The following is a 21,499-nucleotide window of genomic DNA, read 5'->3' as shown; positions in this document are numbered from 1 at the left end:
AAAAAACTTTTAATTGCAACCAACAGCAGATCCTTAAAACCAAACTACCGTGATTCTTTTTACATAAGGGCCAAATAATGATTTTTCACAGCAAATACGGCCGGGCACTAAAACAAGATGTCCAGAAGGCACTAGTGCTGTGTCACTAGCATATATTCAAGCAAATGTTCATATATCTACATCAATCTTACATCTGCAGTGACTTATTTCCAGGTTTCGGGCCCCTCAGCTGGAGGCCCCTGATATTGATGGCCCTGACCTGATTCGTAATCCATCCTTGAGTATCACCATGCTAAACAGAGTTAAAGAAACTAGATTGATTCTAAGATCAGAGTAGTGGCTGTTGAATGTAGCGAAGAAAACCTTCAATGCAGTGAAGTGCTACTGCCATCTAGTGGTGCTTGCTCTCTGTTAAAAGCATCATTTGAAACTTTTGGTGGAAAAGGCCATCTCTTTGATGAGTTGAGGGGGGTGAGAGGGTAACGGACACTGCCATTGGCTCATCCGGCCCGCATCCCGGACACAGTAGCGTCCCACCATCAAAATACATGCCATCTGTATTTTACTGGACAATGAGGGGAATCCCTGTCTGTTTTCATGACATTCTTGGGGAGGGAGGGAGAGAGGGAGAGAGGAAATCTGTCCTCTACTCTGAAGCAAAAGAGCATCTGGCCCTCGCAAGCCGCATAGCTTCCATGACCTTCACCCCGTTATACGAGCTGCAGTAACATTGTCTGAATAGTTGTGGTAACCCAAAGCCCATGCTAGTCCCTGAGCGCTCATCACTAGCGCCATCACCTGCTTCTCAGAACCCAGGGCCAAAGCCGAGGAGAGCGCTTCCTGCTGGCAGCCGAGGAATGAGGATCGTGTCAATGATTTACTCAGCTAAGTGCCTGTGTGGGAACATTTTTCAGCTTTTAATGGACAAATGGAATGCTTGTGATAACAAGGTATCCTTTCATGCCTCATTGACACCCAGCGTTGATGTTTGGCGTCACAGTTTGATAATTCCTTGAAGATTGTTTTGGGGTCAATCAACAAGGTTTGAAAGTTCAACAACATACCAACAGGGCGGTTATGTAATTCGTCATCTTAATGCTTGACTTTGTAAACTTGTCAAATAAAACGTTGTCCCTTTGCTGTAGTTTGTATGAAATGTTGTTTGATAGATTCAACCAGAGATCTTATACTGCCACCTATTGGATATTACATGTGGTGCAGGGCATTCTTGGATTAGTTTATACAGTAGGCCTACTATTTTTCAGGGCCATGTTAGGACACATGGATAGAACTGCTAATTTTAAATAAGACTAATTACATTTACATTTATTCATTTAGCAGGCGCTTTTATCCAAAAGCATGTATGTATGGTGAACGTGATTTCACCAAGTAGGCTACCACATGTTCCTGGATCAACATCTTTGTTGATCCTGGAACAACTTTCCAATCAACCAATCAGATTTGAGGGACAAGTTTACAGTTTATGACAAGTTTAGACTTAGAACCAGAGTGAGGTGCCTTCAACATCAGTGTTTTTCACCTATCATTTCCCTCTGATTTTAGCGAAAGGTTATGGGTAGGGTTAGGTTACGGGGTAGGGATAGGGTAAGGACAAAATTTTGGGCAATGTGGTCTGTAAAGTTAAATTGATCATCAATCACAACTCCAAGGTTCCTGGCTGAACTTGGAGTTATAGATGACGAACCTAGCTGAATGGAGAAGTTGTGGTGTAGTTTTGGGTTGGCCGGGACCACAATCAACTCTGTCTAATTAATCACCCCCCATGAAACTTGGGAAAGAACAGTGTCACAATTCTACCTGCCATTAGCTTTTAAAATAGCATTTTCACGTTGATTAATTAGACATAATCACGGTCAGCCTGAATGGACAAATTTATAGAAAATTCACCCTTCTGATATCTGAAAATAATAATTCCACCCACTATATATATATATATATATATATATATATATATGTGTGTGTGTGTGTGTTTTAAACTTTTAAGTTAGATGAGATTAATTGATTTGACAGCTATCTTAAAACATTAAGAAAAGTTACATTTGAATAATTTCACAATATTATTTTTTGTACTGTAATTGATCAAATAAATGCAGCCTTGGTGAGCATTACAGACTTCCTTCAAAAACATTTAAAATAATCTTATAGACCCCAAACTGGAAATGGAAAGGTTATGGGTAGGGTTAGGTTTAGGGGTAGGGATAGGGTAAGGACAAAATGGAAATGTATATTAAATAAATGAATGTAAAAAATCTATTACAATAAAAATAAACTTTTTAAAATAACATTAATAAGTTTAATAATTTAAACTTTCCATTTCATCTAATAGCTATAAGTGAGAAGTCATACACAATACCACCATGAACATACAGTCAGGTCAATATACTGTAGATTTAATGTAGATCAAAGTTCATTCTGGTAAAGTTTTTTCCTCATTCCGTCTCTCAGTGGTGTCAAAGTTCATTTTTAGTTTCCCCATCTTTGTGAATTTTTCTCAAGCATAATACTGAACTCTCACGTTACACCTTACTTTATAAATGAAACCTGATCTACGGTTAAAAGACATTTGCAATGCATCCATTTCACACCGCATTCGAACCAGTCACGACTAAACATTTTATTGGTCACTGGGTAGCCCATAGACGGTGAAATCCTATTGATCTTACACAACTAATGCATACTGCAGGTGAACCTTAAATAGCAAGTATTCAAAATTAAATTTATTGCAAATAAAAAAAAACAAAAAAAATAAATAAAAACATTCAGCCCAAATGAACTCAACATTTTTAAATTACAAAAGGAACTGTTTTATTGAAATCAAGGCACAATACAATTATATTGTATGTAATGACCTTATGATGGGTCACTTTATGAACTAACTTCTGTTGATTCCTCTGGTTAGTAGCAGGTGATGGGAGAAGTCATGCGAGAGAACGCGCCACATCAAGTGGGCTACAATATGATGTCAGTTAAGTGCCATTTCTACAGAATTACCTTCATTTATAGGTTATGGTTTAGTGTAGCGAATGTATTTTTTCCCAGAAGGCACCTCTTTGAGGGTAAAACCAGCTGGGAAATGCTTGTTGGCATCTTCATCTGAGAGAGAAGGGATGACCATGACTTCTTGACCAGGCTTAGACAAAAAAGAAAAAAGAAAAATAAATATTCAAGGATTTCAAACAAACATTGATGATCATGTTGAACAGTGAAGTTTAGGTCTGCAAAAATGTAGTTCACATTCACAATCTTGACTACATAAAAACACAAACACAACTGCTCTGCAATATGAGAGAAAAAAAGAAAAAAAGGGTTTCTACCTTCCAGTCCACAGGTGTGGCCACCTTCTTTGTTGCTGTTAACTGCAGAGAGTCTATAGCGCGGAGAATCTCATCGAAATTGCGCCCCGTGGTGGCTGGATAGAGAATAGACAGCTTCAGCCTCTTATCAGGGCCAACCACAAACACCTGAAATATAATAAATGTGTTAAGGCCCTTATACAAATACCATTTCACCTTCATAACTAGTGGCATAATGAACACCACACTAATCTTATTCAGAGACCATATAAACATCACATTTTTCTATGTATTGACATGTCTTCTCTTGGCCGGTTCCTCAGCGTTTTCTTGCTTTAGCAGCATTCCAGTTCTGCAAAAGTCTAATACTTTATGTGGGTACAAAAGGCAATGGAAATGTTGCATGCAGCAGAACATCAACATAAGTTTAGTCAGCCAGATCAGTTTCACATTTTCAGGCTCTGGACATGATCAAGACAATCAATAAAGTTCTGATTCTAATGCAGTGGTACTCAACCTTTTTGACTCCATGGCTGCATCTAAAAATCACACTCTCTCAGGTAAGTACTCATTTTGAAGAAGTAATTACTTTGTGACTACTAAAAAAAGTATGTTCTATGTAATATGAGTGTGTGTAGTATAAATATAATCTGGCGTACTACATTCGCCATCTTGTCATTATCATGTGACCTACCAGCGTCAGTTGTATCGCTTCTCTGCCATTCATAAATCCTCTCCCATGGCCTCATGGGATAGTAAAGTGTCAACTTTATGCACACTTCAGAATCTCACCGATAGTCATGACCAGAAATATTGGCACCCCTGGTAAATATGATCAAAGATGTCTAAAAATAAATCTGCATTGTTTATCCTTTTGATCTTTCATTAAAAAAAAAAAAAAAAAAAAAACACAAATCTAATCTTTCATTGAAGTAAAATAATTGAAAATGAGGGGACAATCTCTTTATGAAATAAATGTTTTTCTCCAAAACACATTGGCAATAATTATTGGCACCCTTTCATTATTTTTTTATTTTTTTTGTCAACCTCCTTTGCCAAGATAACAGCTCTGATTGTTCTCCTATAATGCCTGATGAGTTTGGAGAACACCTGACAAGAGAACAGAGACCATTCCTCCATACAGAATCTCTCCAGATCCATGTTGGCGCTTCTCTTCAGTTCAGCCCACTCAGTTTCTATAGGGTTCAGGTCATGGGACTGGGATGGCCATGGCAAGTGGGTTTGATGCAAAAAAGCTCTTTTTATAGTTTCATCTGACCACAGAATCCAGTCCCTTTTGAAGTTCCAGTCGTGTCTGACAAATGAATATGCTGCAGTGTATTTTTGGAGGAGGGAGGAGGATTTTTCTTGAAACCCTCCCAAACAACATGTGGTGATGTAGTTTAGTTGATAAAAAGATTTTGGGCTTTCTGACCCCAAGACTCAACTAATCTCTGCAATTCTCCATCTGTGATCATTGGAGAGTCTTTGGCCACTCAAACTTTCAAGACAATATAGACACGCCCTCTTCCTGGCAGATTCGTAACTTCTTAATTATTGCCCTGATGGTCAAAATGGGGATTTTCAATTCTTTAGCTATTTTCTTACAGCCACTTTCTATTGTGTGATGCTCAATCTTTTGTTGCACATTAGAACTATATTCTTTGGGTTTACTCATTGTGAAGGATGATATAGGGAAGTTGACCTTTGTGCTTCCTCATATTTATAGTCATAGTGAGACAACTTCATGTTCCTAGTGTGCTAAATTTAAATATTAATGGGAATATACTTCAGAGATATATTACTCGTAAAAAAATTCTAGGGGTGCCAATAATTGTGGCCAACACGTTTTGGAGAAAAACATTTCATAATGTGATTTTCCCCCCACTTTCAATTCTTTTACTTCAATGAAAAGTTTTGAAAGAAAGATCAAAAGGATAAACAATGCAGATTTATTTTTACAGACTTTGATCATATTTACCAGGGGAGCCAATAATTCTGGCCATGACTCTAGTAGTAGGTCATCGCCTACTCTTTTATGAGTACTGGGAAATGGACATACTTCTTTTGTCACATACTGTTTTTCACCTACTACATAGTAGGCAAGTATGCAATTTTAAATGCAGCCCAAGGCCTCCTTCATCCGAGACAATTTTCAAAGGCCCTCTTTTCTAAACTATGTACCACATATAAAAAACAAATAATGTGTAATATATAAACACATTTTTTTATCATTTTAAATATTATTATGTATAACTACATTTAATTTAAGATCGATTTGGGCACCCTAGTTGAGAACCACTTTTTTTTTTTGTTTAACGAGAGCCCTAAAGCATGGTTGCGATGGAAACTCACACAGCGGGCAGTGAGGGGCAACCCGTCTTTATCCCTCTCATCAGGGTCCAGCATCCCCAGCAAGACAGATAACTCCCTCTTGTCATCCGCTATGATGGGGAACGGCATGGGACAGCAGGCTTTGTCTTGGTTAAATGACATGATGTCCTAGAGAGAGAGCAAAGACACGGATGTCAGTCAGTCATCCTTACATGTGAAGCCTTATTAAAAGGAAATTGTAAATGAACTTGTTTGGATTATATAAAACTCCCTTTACAAAAACAACACCATAAATAAATGGAAAATATTGGTTAATAAATGGTTTACCAATAAGAGCGTTACTTGTACACATCTGGATATTTGCATATAATGAGTGAAGAGTGCTGTGGTAAAACAGTCAGTGCACAGTGACTGATTTCAAACAAAACACTGTCTTGTGGGAACCGTCTGTCTGTGGCATTCACATGAATTCAGAAAGAGTTCAGCCAAAGGCACATGTGGGTGTGAGAGTATGTCTGCATGTCCGGCAAAGGAGTTAAAGAGCGTTAAAACAGACAGACCGTAGAATAACAACAGCAGCAAAATCTTGGCGAATAGAGTATGTGCCTTAACTTTTTACAAAGCAGTTTTAATGCTTTTCCAATTATGTTATGAATCTTTTGACCCTTGAAAAGTTCAAACCCTTGGGAAGCCAGATGTCTTGTAACAAGATACTAGCTCTGTTCAGTGAGGATTTCAGAGAAAGTCAGCTGCAGAAATTCTTTCCTTTTGGGATTACAGTAAGGTGATTTTGTCTGAACCAATCAGAGAAGTCCTCTGTGTGCTTATCCTAGAGCTACAGGCCAATGATTGGATGCTCAAGCTAGAGGAGTCTCAAAACAATGCAGCATCATTGAACGCCAAGCCATGTGACATCTGAAACGTCTGTTTAGGAGTAACATTCAATCTTTCATGAGTTTACACTACCGTTCAAAAACTTTGGGGTCGGTAAGATTTAGGTTTTTGAAAGAAGTCTCTTATGCTCACCAAGGCTGCTTATTTGGTCAAAATTAGATTAATTTTAGTCAAAAATAAAGTAAAAACAGTAATTTATTACAATTTAAAATAACCATTTTATGTGACACTGAAGACTAAGGTTAGGATGCTGAAAATTCAGATTTGCCATCACAGGCATAAATCATATTTTAAAATATATTCAAACAGAAAACACCCAATTTTAAATTGTTATAATATTCCACAATATTGCTGTTTTTTTATATATATATATATATATATATATATATATATATATATATATATATATATATATATATATATATATATATATGTTTTAAATTAAATTAAATGAATCCTTTGTAAGCAGAAGAGACTCATTTTGAAAACAAAAAAATATTACCGATCCCAAATTTTTCAATGGCTATATATATATATATATATATATATATATGAAGAGTTCAGATGCAATAGCCATTCCATCTGAAATTTTCTTCTAGAATGATCATTTTTATCAAGCTCGTATATTTAAGTTCAGTAGTTTCACTTAAATGACAATTAATAGGTCATTTTCATTGCTATTTAAGTGAAATTACTGAACTTAAATATATATTTAAGTGAGATATACATGTGTGTGTGCAAAATAAATTAGAATTTTATATTTCTTTCTGTTATGTCATGCGTCATATCTGCACACCTCACTCCATTTGTGGTGGTCCTCCACACTGTCAATGGACAGTGCGATCATCTTCACGTCGCGCTTCTTAAACTCATCGTGAAGCTTCGCAGCACGGGCTAGTTCAGTCGTACACACTGGAGTGAAGTCGCGTGGGTGTGAGAACAAGATACCCCATCTAAAGAGAAACAAGATGGAAGCTAAGAATTACATTCCTTTAAAAGATACATTTAAATGGTAACTGTGCTAATTTTCAACCAGCTTTGCCTTTGACTTGTTAACAGTGTTAGTAGAATGTACATGAACATGTTTCATCTTTATCAGTGTTAGCTGCACAGAAATCTAATTTATTTTTTGGCAAAAGATTGTACTGATTTTTTTTTTTTGTATCCCTGCTCATGGACAGTCAGATCAAGCCCAGTGCATTATGGGTGTTGAAGTAAACAAAAAGCTGAGAATATCTATATCCAGATTGGTTTCAGAACGATGATCAAAACAAATGGAGTCCATCAACACCCCCAAAGCTTCACAGTCTTGCAGCTCGTCCTGGGTCGACATCTCTTGTCTTTCGGTAACTTTAGGTGTTGATTTGTATGCCATTTGATGTTTGATCAAAGCGTTTTTAAAGCAGTGTTTTTATTGCTCGTTTCTGCTTCACCTGCGTTTTGATCCGGGGATTCTGCACTCTTTCAGAAGATGGGTAATATCACCCCCTACCGTATAACAGTGAAAACATCGATTGACGAAAACTTCCGAGAGTTAAAAGCCCATCTTGTCATTGGTGATTTACTCCTCTAACAAGAAAGACCAATAGATAATGGGAGATTCACTTAAATGGTCATTGATTACAAATTCATACTTGTTTTTGTACTTGGTAAAAAGTAACGAATGGCAGGTTGAACCATTACAAAACAGCCATGGCTGGGAATCATGTGGGTGGGTGTTTGGACAATTCACTATACTGGGATTGTGTAATCACGTCACATGTTTTTCCAAGTTATAAGGATTCACTCCCTGGCCTGCAGACATGAATTTGAGTATGTCTGAGAACATTCTCTTTCTCCAATTATTAGCTAAATTAGCTAAATCTCCAATTAGCTAGATAAATGTAGGCCTTATCTCCATTCAGCCCGAAAGATTTATAGTATTGTTTTGTAGAAAAGCACAGGGCAGCACTTCTTATTCAAAGCCAACAGTTGTTTTGACTGCTGTTAAAGAAACAGCACCAAACTCTGGAGGTCATGTCACATTATGTGATCATCACGATGAAAGTAAGTTCAAACGCATGCAAAATCTTGTCACAACCATCTAGCTTCACATCGTACAGTTTGGAAGACAAGTCTTAAAGGTGACTGGTCAAATGGTCAAAAACAGGAAGATTTTGACGGACTTATACATGCTTACAAAACTCTAAATTGGGAAATGCAGAACAAAGGGTTGCTAAACACCCTCTTAGAATCATCCATTTTGACTTCATGGTGATATTAAGATATTATAAACAAACATCATGCTTTTCTTTTAAACTAATTACAAATAAGCTTGACTTGACTTAAGTTATTTTAAATCTAAACTTTTAACACTTTTAATTAATAAAGTTTTGGCAGCATATGGGGGACTTCCAAACACTTCACAGTTCACACCATTGCCAAAATCTCACAATACCAGCCATTGTAATGCCAACTCTTACAGCCACAGTGACAAGGCACATTTACACTCCCCTTCAAAACATTTACTACATACAATTAAAGCTAATGGTTTAAAGGAAAATTAAGTCTGCAGTAATATCTGACATTACTTTGAGAAATGTGCTATTTGATTAATTGCAATGAAACACTGATGGCATATAAAAGGCATATAAAAATCCCCCTTTTTTAAAAGTTGGATTGATATAAAATACTCGTTATTAATAACACAATAGTTTGCTTTGTGTTATTATACGCAGAATACCTGTGCAATTAAAAACCGGGTTCGCACTATCATGGAGTCATAAAGAAAAGCTTCCTGACAGGAGATTACTTGTGTCTTAAACTTAACGTAACTGCTAATATTAAAAATAAAATAAAACAACTGGCAGATTATTTGAGTAGAAATATGATGTTGAAGTACAACGCTGGAGTCTGACATATAAAAGCGTGTTTCAGTCTCCAAATGCCATATATTAGTAATGTATCGATCAGGTCATGTTTCAGCCACCTGATGATCATGACTGAATTAATTAAAAGCACATTAAACGTGAATTACAGACGTTAACCGAGTAGGCCAGCTGAAACAAACATACAACTGAGCTACTTACGAATTTCCCAAGAATTCATGAAATTTGATCTTGCCGATTGTAGTCTCTGCTTCAAAGTTAGGTAACACGTCTCCCAACAGAATTCCAGGCATGACCGTTGTTTTCAGCTAGTTTGGTCTCTCTGTAGTCGGCACATGTAACCATGGAATGGAGGTTAATGTAGCAGGAAGAGAGGGGAGTGGGCGGTTCTGATTGGACGAAACAAATTAAATTCGATTTTAAATTAATTTTCAGCGTTTGCAATTCAAAAGTCTTGTAGCTTATGTAAAAATGCAATCATGTCTTTTCTACCCAAATCATTATTTTATCATTGCATAGACTAAACTACCATAGTTTAGTCCATCTAGAGGTATCATAGTTTAGTCCATACATAGAGGCATCATTAGTAAGCCGTCCGCCATATTTGAACGGTCAAAACACCGGTCCGTGAACTACTCGAGAGCAAGTTATCGGTGCATCTGCAACCTATATTTACAATAGACTTCAGCAGATGATTTTGCTAGACTAACACAATACAATACGAAAGCGTCAGCTAATACGACGTTAAAAAGTTACAATAGTATAAAAACCTGTAATATTGAGTTAATACATGTAAAAACACAAACAAGCAAATTATCACATGTGAAAAGTTATCCAATTTCCTCAGGAATTTAAATCTCAGAGGTTTCACAACCAGAAGCTACACAATGTTATGGCACCACCATCATTGATTCTACTGTGAATGATGACACGCCGGCCGTTCCAACATGGCGGGCGCGCTGACGCATCTGGAGCAGTGTATGTAGTTTCTATACCACGCTCTCTCGGCTTCTATCTGTCAGTTTATTCAACAATCTTAATTAAAGATATACAATTTAGTTAAAATATCAGTGAGCTGCTTTCTTCATGTAGATGTTTTCTTCATGTTGGTGTTTATTATACCTATTGTGTGGTTTTTACATTATAGACCAGTGCAACACCATTGCATAAATTAGTTGTTTGTATTTTTTTAATAACTACGTATAACTTATTTAATCTAATATCGTATGTTAAGTAAAACACAAGAGACTCATCACATCATAGAACACAAAGGTTAAACAAAATATGCAGTGATCTGTCTTAAAACTGCTTACACGGGGTATGTTAGCCTACATGAGTGACATATTTCAAAATTTAATTTAAAGAAACCCATGTAAAACCTGCTAAGTTAAAATCTGAGTTTTAATTTTGCTGCTGTTTTTAGTCCACTTTTGTACTCTAGGACAGCGGTTTTCAAATTGGGATCCAGGGGTGCTAGGGGGGAAAGGTTTAGAGAAAAGCAGAATAATAATTATAATAAATAACGTTTAAATTAATTAAATTTGATTAAAACAATGAATTGATTAAACTAAATAAATGCATTTTGAATTAAATAAATAAAAAAAAATATTAAAATACATTATAAAATATAAAATTATATGATATAAAATTAAATGTAATGTAATTTATAATATATATATTTTTTCCACAGTATATAACTGCCTTTTAAATTTAATTTTAAGATGGGGGTCCCTCGTATGATCATATTTGGTGTTAAGTAATTATTTAATGTAATGATTATATATATATATATATATATATATATATAATGATTATTATTATATAATAATTAATAAATAATATCTAATAATAATAATAATGTTAATTTATGTTAACATTATATATATATATATATATATATAATAAACATTATATATAATGATTATTATATAATAATGAATAAATAATATCTAATAATAATAATGTTAATTTATTTTGTAATTTAGTCACATGGTTGAATCAAACATGTTTTCCCAGTGTGCACTGCGCAGACTGAGCTGCAGTTCAAAGATGGCGCTGCAGGGAAGTCCAGGCAAACGAGTTCTCTGCGTTCTCTGTCATCACCTGTAAAACGATGACCTAAAAAAAAAGACGCATCCAAAAGCTATTTAATAAAACAGAAGACATTCAAGTCTGTCTTGGCATAAGTGAGGTAAAATGCCTTCTCCTAAAGCGCGGAGCGGCTCGGGGCGCAGCGGCAGCGTCCCGTGCGCCGGTGGAAACGGGCGTTATGAGTTCATTTCTCTGAGCCGAACTCCCCCCCCGCCGCAGCTGCTGCAGAGGCAGGGCTCAGACCCCACCGCGGCACGCCTCAGAGCCTCCGAGAGCCCCAGCCGACGCCGCGGATCGGGCTCGTCCACCTCCTCCACCGGCGGCGGGCAGCAGTTACCGGAGGAGGACTGCATGAAGTTGAACCCGTCTTTCTTCGGGATAGCGTTCAGCTCCTTGCTGGCCATCGACCTGTGGCTGTCGAAGCGGCTCGGGGTGTGCGCCTGCGAGGACTCGTCCTGGGGCAGCGTGCGGCCGCTCATGAAGCTCATCGAGATCTCTGGGCACGGGATCCCGTGGCTGGCCGGTGCCGCGTACTGCCTGTATAAAAGCGACAGTGTCGCCGGTCAGGAGGTCATGCTGAACCTGCTCATGGGTAATGCGCTCTTATTATCTTACAAAGAAATGCTCGTACTCAAAAATTATACTATAGCCTAGACCAGGGGTTTTCAATTTTGTAGATGCCACGGACCACATGTGAGGGACCCCCATCCTAAAATTTAAAAGGCAGTTATATATTTTCAAACATAAACACTCAAATAATACTGTGGAAAAATTAGCACTATACATGTCGATTACGACATTATATAAATTCTATGTAGTACGCTACTGTGCTGTAAAATGTGTTAGGCTATTTAAATAAAATAAAATAAAATTATATATGTATATGTATATACAAGATGTTATTTAAATGTTTTGGTTTATTTATTTAAATCAAACTGTTTTTATTTTAATGTATTATTTTAATTAAATTTATTTAGTTAGCTAATTTAATTTTTCTATTATTATTTATTCATATTTGACACCCAGTTTGAAAACCCTTGCTATAGACTCTCCACTCAGTTTGTAAATCAAACGTTATTTAGAAGTGTAGTGACGCTCTTACAGTGGAAGTCAATGAGGGAAGGTCTTGTTCAGAGTGTTTAAAATTAGAAAGATGTAGCCTTTTTTTTTTATTTATTTTTTTTTATTCTTCTGCACAAAATGTGTGTTTTTTTGTGCTGTAAAGACTAAATAGCTTTTTGGATGATCTGATGTAAGTAAGTGGATTTTTCAGTGAATCCTTTTCCTCGGATCCTTGTGTATATCATGCAAAAGTTAACGTGTTTACATGTTAATGATAGAAGTTAAAAACAGATATAATTTTATTTTGCACAGCCAATGTTGGTGAGCAATTCTTTCGCAGTAGTTTTGTGTGGTGTATAATCTCTAGTCTTGTGGCTATACTTTGGAATTTCTGTATTTTAACATCTATTCTGGGTCAGTGCCTTGCCTCATAGACTGTGACAGTAATGCAGTTACAATGCATGTGAATTGAGGAAAGAGTCAAAATGATTTAGCCACTAATCTTTTAGGATTTTCTCATTTAAAAAGACCAGCTTCAGAATTCACATTTGAGGTATACCTCTTTTTTTTTTTTTTTGTAAAGTCATTACATGATCATCCATACATCTGTATCTGCTCTTTTGTTTAGTCACAGCTAATATCCATCTAATAGGCTGGCTTCACTTTTGGTTTCTTATACACTTCTGCATTCCCCACTCTTTCTGGTCCTTTTTCAGGCTCATTTTCTTTGATGTATGAAGCAAATCATAACCCACTTCCTCTGCTCCCGCTTTCCCAATGAAACATCCCTGATCTTTTCTTTTGGACCTCTCTTTCCTTCAAGTGTTTTCAGTACCAGGGGGATCTGCAGGTGAGGCAGTTTTCCATTTATTCTGGCTTTCCTTTATTGATGGGGCTTATTGGCAACCCATTTAAATTGCGAAAGGCTTCTTGGTTGTTGCTGCCAAGAGATCCAGATTTATTAATCATGATTCTCAGCAGTATTTCCAGAGGGAAAATGGAGTGATAATCACTCACTTACCGATCCCGCTACGGCGATTATGTCATTCCACTCACGCCCTTGTTGCTTTGACATCCCATTCACTAACGTCGACAGGTTTTAAAACTACAACTGAGCTGAGTGGCCTACTCAGCTTGTTTCTGAAACACAGAGATATGCACAGGTCCTGCAGCCATGCTTGATCTCTTTCCAGAGATTTTGCCTAATTTAACATCTTTTATGAAACATTTAATTAATCCTGGTTATCATAAGCCTTGTGTTCAGAGGCAGCTGTAATCAATGTATTTTGAAAAGATCTTTACACTTGTCGTTGTGGAAAAATAATGTCTTTCATATAATCCAGTGTAGTTGGCCATGATGGTTTAATGGTTTCCATGAACAGGACCTATGGGTCTACTACAGTATCATATATCATATTCTCTGTTGTTACAAGAAAGAATACCTTAAAATATATCAATTCAGTCAAACATGATTGAGCAGCTGTAGAGCTATAAAACACAAACAATAAGTTTGCTCAGAAAGTGCAAAGTGGGGGTGTCATTACAATACGTTCCCTTTCATTAGTCATATTTAAGTTATATAATTTTCGGATGCCACACACACAAAAAAAAACGCTGGATAGAAACGCCAAGAATCACATCAATTTTGAAAAATGCACATAAAAATTTTTGTGCTCAATTAAAACACATTTACCAAATAAATCCCTCATTGGGCTACGAAAAAAAAAAAAAAAAACATATAGCTTTGCCTCAATAGTGGATGCGAGTGGATAACTGTTCAATTCAGCGGACCAATTTCATTGCACAGCATCTCAAATGTTGGTTTGGTCATTCAGAAATGCCTGAGCCAAAGTCTGTCATCAGAATGGTTGGGTTTAATGACCTTCCGGAAGTGTCTTGCATGATTGCGTTCCCAAACACCAGGCGTCCTAATGCAGAATAACATGGCTCACGCTGAGGCGCAAGTCATTTATAATGAAAGAAAAAAATAGCCACAATTGCAGAAACTTCCATTTTTTATGACTGATATTTTGTGCCAAATTCCACATGGGATGGAAACTCTACTTTATTCGTAGATGTTTTATACAATATTCTAATTTTGTGTGCATGTTAAATTCGTAGCATTGGATGGAAACAGCCATTGACTGAATGCTTTTGGCACTGAACTGAGCAGGCGAGTGTGCGGTGTTATTTAGAGAAAGGCTGTAAAGATGTACGTGTTATTGGCAGATAAATCATATTAAGTGCTTGCTGCTGATATTGTCATTGCTGCGTGGGATTATCACTTTATTTTTTCTTGTTCATGTATTCTGAACAAACCGACATGCAGAAATACCAGGATATCCAATGATTTTCTGGCATTACTGGTGCTTTTATGGAAACTAGGGCAAAAGCAGTTATCGTTAGCATAGCATTTAGTATAGCATTTAAATTTGCAGTCTGTATTAAATGTGATTCAATAAAACTGTTGTATGTGTGAAAAATTATTTATATCATAAACATAAAGGGAAATCTTTCCATATTGTATGTAAGCAAGCACAATAAACATTATAACTGAAATATACCAAAATTAATCATCATTGAATTGAATTGCATCTAGCGCTTGTGAATTGAATCAGGAAATCTGTTTTGATACCCAGCCCCAAGGTTTTGGCCATAAGGTATCCATCTAATAATTAAAATATTAATATTTCTATAATTTAACATGTTCACAATTTTCTGATGTTGGCTAATGGTCAGGATATGCAAGTAGACATAAAATATCTAATCCATTTTTTGTAAGTGTTTTATTTTGATGTTTTTTTATTTTAACATTTTATATATAATTATATTTTGAGGGTATTCACACTTGGATTCACTCTTTACAAGAGCTGACTAACACACAAATTATGTCTTAAATCTTTACTTTCAAACATTTCAAACCCTTGAGCTTTTAATATGTCAGATCCTCAAGCTTTTATTTTGAAATGTAATGTCAATTTCTGTCATCAAAAATGATGTGTGCACATTAATGCAAATGAAGTGAACCTACTGTACACTGCGTTCCTAAATGCATGTTAAATCACAGAGATGGAGTTTGTGAGAAGCAGCATTTACTTGCTGTGAACCGAGTCTTATAAGCTGTTTATAGTTAGTTGGCTGATCAGCTTTAAGGAAGCCTGTCAATTTTAGGTTGGATACGGGTTTACAAGACTTCAGTCTAATCCAACAATAACCCGGTTGTCCAGTTTTTCTTACGTTTTGTCATTTCTTTTTCAGCCTTGGTACTGGACCTGGTCCTGGTCGGCGTGGTGAAGGCTGTAGTGCGGCGCCGACGTCCATCCCATAACCGTATGGACATGTTTGCCACGTTCTCTGTGGACCGCTATTCCTTCCCATCAGGCCATGCCACACGTGCTGCAATGTGCGCCCGCTTTCTGTTGGCCCACCTGGTGTTGGCGGCCCCGCTCCGCGTTCTTGTCCTGCTCTGGGCCACTTTAGTTGGTTTTTCTAGAGTTCTCCTTGGACGCCATAATGTGACGGATGTGGTGTTCGGTTTCTTCATGGGCTACTGGCAATATAATTTGGTTGAGATTCTCTGGTTGTCTCCAGTCATGTTGCAAAGCACGATGGGACAGCTTCACTGAGAAGTTAAGACTGAGGAAAGGGAGCATTATTTGGAGGATCTAGACTATAATTCCTTAGTATCTGTTAAGTTGCTTTATGTTAGTTTTGTGCGTCTGCTAATTTGAATGTAAAACTTAATCTCTCAGATCATCTGCCTGTAATATCCAGGTTTAAATTAGATTCTACTGAACAGATAAATGAGTTGAAGTTGGAGTGTTAGGGAGCAGTGAAAACACGTCTTATTTCCCGCCCCTTAAAGATTTTTTGCCTCACACTCTCTTTCTCTACTTCTTTTGTGTCATTACTGTGATATTAGATAGATTATGCCAGTTTTTTTTTTAATCATTTGCCATTGTGCTCTGCTTTTTGAGGGTTGGTGCTTATCAAAAAAGGATGATTGGTGGCGACCTCTGGCTTTTGACTTCAATGTTCTTGTTTACAGAATAAAACCTCATCTTTGTGATACTACATATTTATAGCACCTTAAACAATAGGCGTCATCTTGAAGATTTTGCCTCCGTTTTAATCAAAAACCAGACAGAACTCTAATTAACATGAAAAGCAATTCATTAATGAATGTTTAATTAGGCGAGGGAGAGGATTTGAAACATCAGGGTGAATTTCAGCGCAGCTCTGATACCTTTAGGGTATGTGGCGTCCTCAATAGATATTCACAGAGAAGTAGTTGTTATCTCTGAAGGGTTATTGGATCTTATTGGTCTATGAAGTAGGAGTATTCGTTATATTTTGCTATGGTCTTAATACATTTGCTGGATTTTAATTGGGTTAAAGCCTCAACTGTGATTATAGAGCCATAAATCACCAACTGTCAGGCCAGTGAAAGCCAGGGCTTCCAATGGGCCGGGCTGGGCTAAAAGCCTCGGACCTGTAGCACCAAGCCCAAAACCACACTGCGTTTCCACCGTCGGGCCAGAAGCTCCACAGCGCCTCACTAAAACACGCCCATAACACACCTCTCTGGAACAACGTCACACAAATCCATCATTTCACCAACAAATGGAAGTTTTATCAGAAAACTAATCAGAAAGAAATCACTGGAAAATAGCGAGTTTGTAAAACGAACATGATAAAAGCGGACGTTTGTTGGCATTTTTGTAGTTTACTTAAAGATTTAAAACCCAAGCATTGATGTTTTACCATAGTTTTACAATAATAAGTGATACATTGATCATGAGTGTCAAGATTGCACATTAGTCACACAGAAGTAAAGTGGAATTTACCGTTATTTCACAAAAGAAAGAAGACACACGTACTTGTTCAGTTGCATCTGTTTCTGTTTATTTGTAGTCACAGGACAGTGTGTTCATTTCTACAAAATTTCCACCAAAAAATATGACCTGAGGAGCTTTAGCACTCTCTCCAGTGGCAGTCCCAATGCAGTTATATTTTCAGTCAGAGAAACAGAGTTGCTTTATTTTATGACGCATGCGGAGCTAAATATGGATATCAGACAGTCTGGTGTAAAGAGACGAGGCGTACTGACAGATAAAATAAATTCTTTGATAGCCTGTATGATTTGTCTGATTTCAAGCGTTCATATTTACCATGTTTACTATGGTAATGGGTAGCGTGCATAGTCTTTTGCATCGCATATACATATTTCTGCCTTATATGGTGATCAGAATCCACACCGGATCAAAAACCGAAGTTATTTCAAACACTTGCTGCTGTCTGAAAGTGAGTTTTGAGCTAAAATGTTATTAAAAGTTTTTAATGCTGATGTTAACGTGACTGGCTCTGGCACACACTAGCATGCTAGCTTTTGGCCTGACAGTGGAAACGCAGCTATATGCCATTTGGTAGCATTAAGCAGGTGTAAATTGCACCATGATGACATTAATATTTACTAAAGGACCACCTGTGCAAAATAAGTAGTGGGGTGGTGCTGTGGTACTGCACTTTGACATTTTACTGAGTGATTGCATATTTACAGGTATGTACCATGGTTTTTACATGGTGCTTATGCATATGTCGGAATACAATGGTGTTACCATGATACATGTTTAAAAGCCATGGTATTACCAGTGCCAATGGCAATAATGCAACATTTTATAATTTTCCATGCAATAATTTTCCAACATTTATTTCCCCAATTATTAAAGTAAAATGTGAATGAGGGTTTTTGTTTGTTGGACTTTCTCATTGCTTTTTTTATTTCTCATAGACTTTTCTCTTGCGACTCGAGTTGTTGATAATTGAAAATGATTTGGTCTTATTCTACTCTACCATTCTTTTAATGAGTCATCCTCTTGTAACCAGATTTGGCTGTTCCAGTGATTCCAGTGAAGACTAATCTTAATATAACACATACAATGACTTTATAGAGAAATCTTTGCTTCCAGTTTAGAGGAAATTTGTCCTCACATAAATTCCTAGAATAGCCAAACCCATTAATTAAAAGGGGGATTCTAAATATTTCAGCCATGTATATCTTGTTACATTCCACTTGTTAACTGGTTATCCAAAACGAATGCACAGGAAGGATCTTATTAGTTGGCGATATAGTGATTGGTAACTTTATTTTAGTGTCTCTTCTCCCATATTACATGTTACTTTAATTACTATTGTGGTAATTATTGTGTAATTATTATTTTTAATTTCAGTTTAATTCCACACATTAGTCCACACTTTCTTCTCAGTATCCTGATGATTGACACACACTCCATTCAACCCATTCAAAGAGAAGTAACACACACACACACACACAGCCTTACTGGAATAGTTGAAACACTGTCAAGCCGTTTCACTGTCAGCTTTAAGTAGTCATAGTTCTTCCTCTTTCAAGTACAGTCGCATCAAAGATTATAAATCCACCCCCAAAATCTAGATTTTTTATTTTTTTATTTGTTCTTTAAAATATGTCTACTCTGGCAGCGCATTCCCTCAAAATGATTCACTGTAATACGTGTCTGGTGAAGGTTGTGTGCGTTTTGACTGTTTCAGGAGAGTCTTATGCACTTTTTCTTGTTCTTTCTTGAAAATCGTTTGATCATTTGTGCAATATCACAATACAAGTGACAGATGGCAACCAATAAATGTAACATTTTTAAATTGCAAAAACTTTGTGCTGTTTTAGTGATGTGTTTGTTTGCTATGGGAACTTGTGTATTGTTTTTTGTTTGTTTTTTTGGATATGGAGAGCGAATATGGAAGACATTTTTATTTGATATTTCAGGTGTTTGGAGTCATTTTAATTGGCTTCATCAGCTATTTCAACTGACATTTGATTGTTGTTTAGTCTTCAGTGAAAAGTGGCAATGTACATTCACCAAAGTGAAAACTACAAGGGATTCATTAGCTTAATGTGGTACCTGCTTTGACTGTTCATTATATTTGTGATGTTAAATATACTCTACATTGATCATAATGTGATTGTATTTTCTAAATAAATATGAAGATGTCATGGCTTTGCCTTGGAATTGTGTTTTCTCCAAATATCTAGTCTCGTGAAAAATGAGAAGCTAAGTAATGTCTTGCAGCTCTTGGAGTTTTAATGCTATAGATGCCTCCATATGAAGATGTGGGACAGTTAAATCTATATTAAAAGAAGATTAAATGTTATAGAACAAATAGCAAAACAATCTGGTTCTGTGATGTAGTGTGAACAGGATCCGAGACATTTAGCATACATAATGGAAAATTTTAAGAAAGTATTGTCATGGTCATGTTTCAGTATAAACTCCTCTGAGACTTTGTTCCAACAAATTCCAATATTTGTTTTCTGCCCATGTATTTTGGTGACAGGTCCCATATCATTTTTTGACAGGTCCCATATCATGTATCACAATGTGTTCATGGGAAACAGCAATGTAAATGCTTGATAGACTACACTCTTAAAATTCAAGGTTCATTATTTGCATCGATAGTTCTGTGAAGATGCATACTAAGAAAAAAATGTTCTTTTAAGAACTGTACACTTAAAGTTTTTTGGGGAACCCAAAATGGTGGTTCTATGGCATTGCTGTGAAAACCCCCTTTTGGAATCTTTATTTTTAAGTGTAGACATTAGAAGTGCACTTCAGTCCAGTTTTTCACTGCTCTTCCATTGCACTTTTGAGCAGCAAACATAGTTTTTTATGCAACAAAACAAGTTATGTTTTTTTTTTTTTTTTTTGTGAAACGAAGTTTCTTTTTCACTCCGTTTAAATTGCACGTCTTTGTACGTGTGCAAAAGAGTAAGTGAAATTTTCTTGCACAATAAAGGCCCTGATATACTTTCCGCTCAATCGAAGAATGAACTGGTGCGACATCAAAATGGTATTTGTTTTTTGTTCGAAACAGCTTGTCAAAGCAAACTTTCTGGAAAATTTGCTCTAAACAACTACCATTGGTCCATGGCGATTACGTAATATAGGGGGGGGGTTTGAGGCTCCGCCGCCTTTGACATGGAAATCTTCTCCGGTTAATGTATTCTGTTCAGTCCATTTAGGTCAGACGCAAGTAAAAACATAATGGAGAACTGCTTTATAGTAGGTATTTATATTAGTATAGTAACACTTTATAGTAATAATTCTTATTGAAAGTGACACTAACACTGTTTTTTCATGTTTAAAACTGTAAAGTATATTGTATATTCTATTGTATAAAGTGCTATATAAATAAACGTGATTTGACTTGACTAGTGTGCCAAGTATATTCTATTGTATAAAGTGCTATATAAATAAATGTGATTTGACTTGACTAGTGTGCCGAATTGCAGAGCTGGTGCAAACATATCCACATCGCCATGATCAGATGCTTTCTTAACTGTTGTTTTCTTACTGCTGTCATTTTTGTTGTGTGTTTATTTTGTTATCAAGAGGAAAGCGTGCAGCACATATTCACATAAACGCCGCTCTCAGTAGCGTGGATGGCGTCGGGATGTTTGCTAATAGTATATCGTTGGTTAAGTATTTCAAACGTCTTTTTACCCGTAAGCGAAGAACGAAAAATAACTTTGTCGAATGTCGGGGCCTTTATTAAATGCACATGGCTTGCTAATCAATACTGCAAAGTTGATTCTCAGTGAAATTGTCATCACATCTTATTAGCTCATGAGCTCAAAAGATGATTCTTGGTTCAATGAGTGAATTAGTCCTTGACTTGAGAGCCGTCCCTGATTCAATGAAAAATCAGATTACAAAGAATGATTCTTTGACATAACCCCTGCTGGTATCGGTCCACGCTTTAAATGGGAACGATCAGCATGAGTGCTGCATTTGAGTACAGGAGGAAAAGACTGATTGAGTGATCAGCAAGTAGTATCAGAGTGTTGATATTTGCTAGTTCATATTTGATCATTGGATAATTGATCATTTTATTGCATAATTG

At 36.5% G+C, this 21,499-nt stretch overlaps 2 protein-coding genes across 2 annotated transcripts; one reads left to right on the top strand and one right to left on the bottom strand.

The window, feature by feature from the left end:
• Positions 1-2,620: 2,620 nt before the first annotated feature.
• On the bottom strand, positions 2,621-10,098 carry prdx6 (peroxiredoxin 6). The gene is made up of 5 exons (XM_079888143.1): positions 9,611-10,098; positions 7,339-7,495; positions 5,670-5,816; positions 3,336-3,482; positions 2,621-3,151 (listed from the first exon to the last, which is right to left on the bottom strand). Exons 1-5 carry the CDS (start codon positions 9,700-9,702, stop codon positions 3,026-3,028), a joined length of 669 nt encoding a protein of 222 aa, XP_079744269.1. The 5' UTR covers positions 9,703-10,098; the 3' UTR covers positions 2,621-3,025.
• Positions 10,099-11,406: 1,308 nt separating this feature from the next.
• Positions 11,407-19,600, top strand: plpp6 (phospholipid phosphatase 6). Its single transcript, XM_079889274.1, has 2 exons — positions 11,407-12,092; positions 15,821-19,600. Exons 1-2 carry the CDS (start codon positions 11,606-11,608, stop codon positions 16,186-16,188), a joined length of 855 nt encoding a protein of 284 aa, XP_079745400.1. The 5' UTR covers positions 11,407-11,605; the 3' UTR covers positions 16,189-19,600.
• The last annotated feature ends 1,899 nt before the right edge of the window (positions 19,601-21,499 follow it).

This window comes from Squalius cephalus (genome assembly GCF_949319135.1).
Source record: "Squalius cephalus genome assembly, chromosome: 12".
NCBI classification, from domain to species: domain Eukaryota; kingdom Metazoa; phylum Chordata; class Actinopteri; order Cypriniformes; family Leuciscidae; genus Squalius; species Squalius cephalus.
The sequence above is the reverse complement of the archived record's forward strand: the minus strand, read 5'-3'. Positions and strand labels throughout refer to the sequence as shown.

Bases quoted from the DNA above. Each gene is read 5' to 3' on its own strand.
- prdx6 (XM_079888143.1), bottom strand. From the start codon at position 9,702: ATGCCTGGAATTCTGTTGGGAGACGTGTTACCTAACTTTGAAGCAGAG. The intron at 7,496-9,610 runs GTAAGTAGCTCA...GTTTCTCTTTAG, and splicing joins CATGAATTCTTGGGAAATTC to ATGGGGTATCTTGTTCTCAC. The intron at 3,483-5,669 runs GTGAGTTTCCAT...ATTATATTTCAG, and splicing joins TGCCCCTCACTGCCCGCTGT to GTGTTTGTGGTTGGCCCTGA.
- plpp6 (XM_079889274.1), top strand. From the start codon at position 11,606: ATGCCTTCTCCTAAAGCGCGGAGCGGCTCGGGGCGCAGCGGCAGCGTC. The intron at 12,093-15,820 runs GTAATGCGCTCT...TTTCTTTTTCAG, and splicing joins CATGCTGAACCTGCTCATGG to CCTTGGTACTGGACCTGGTC.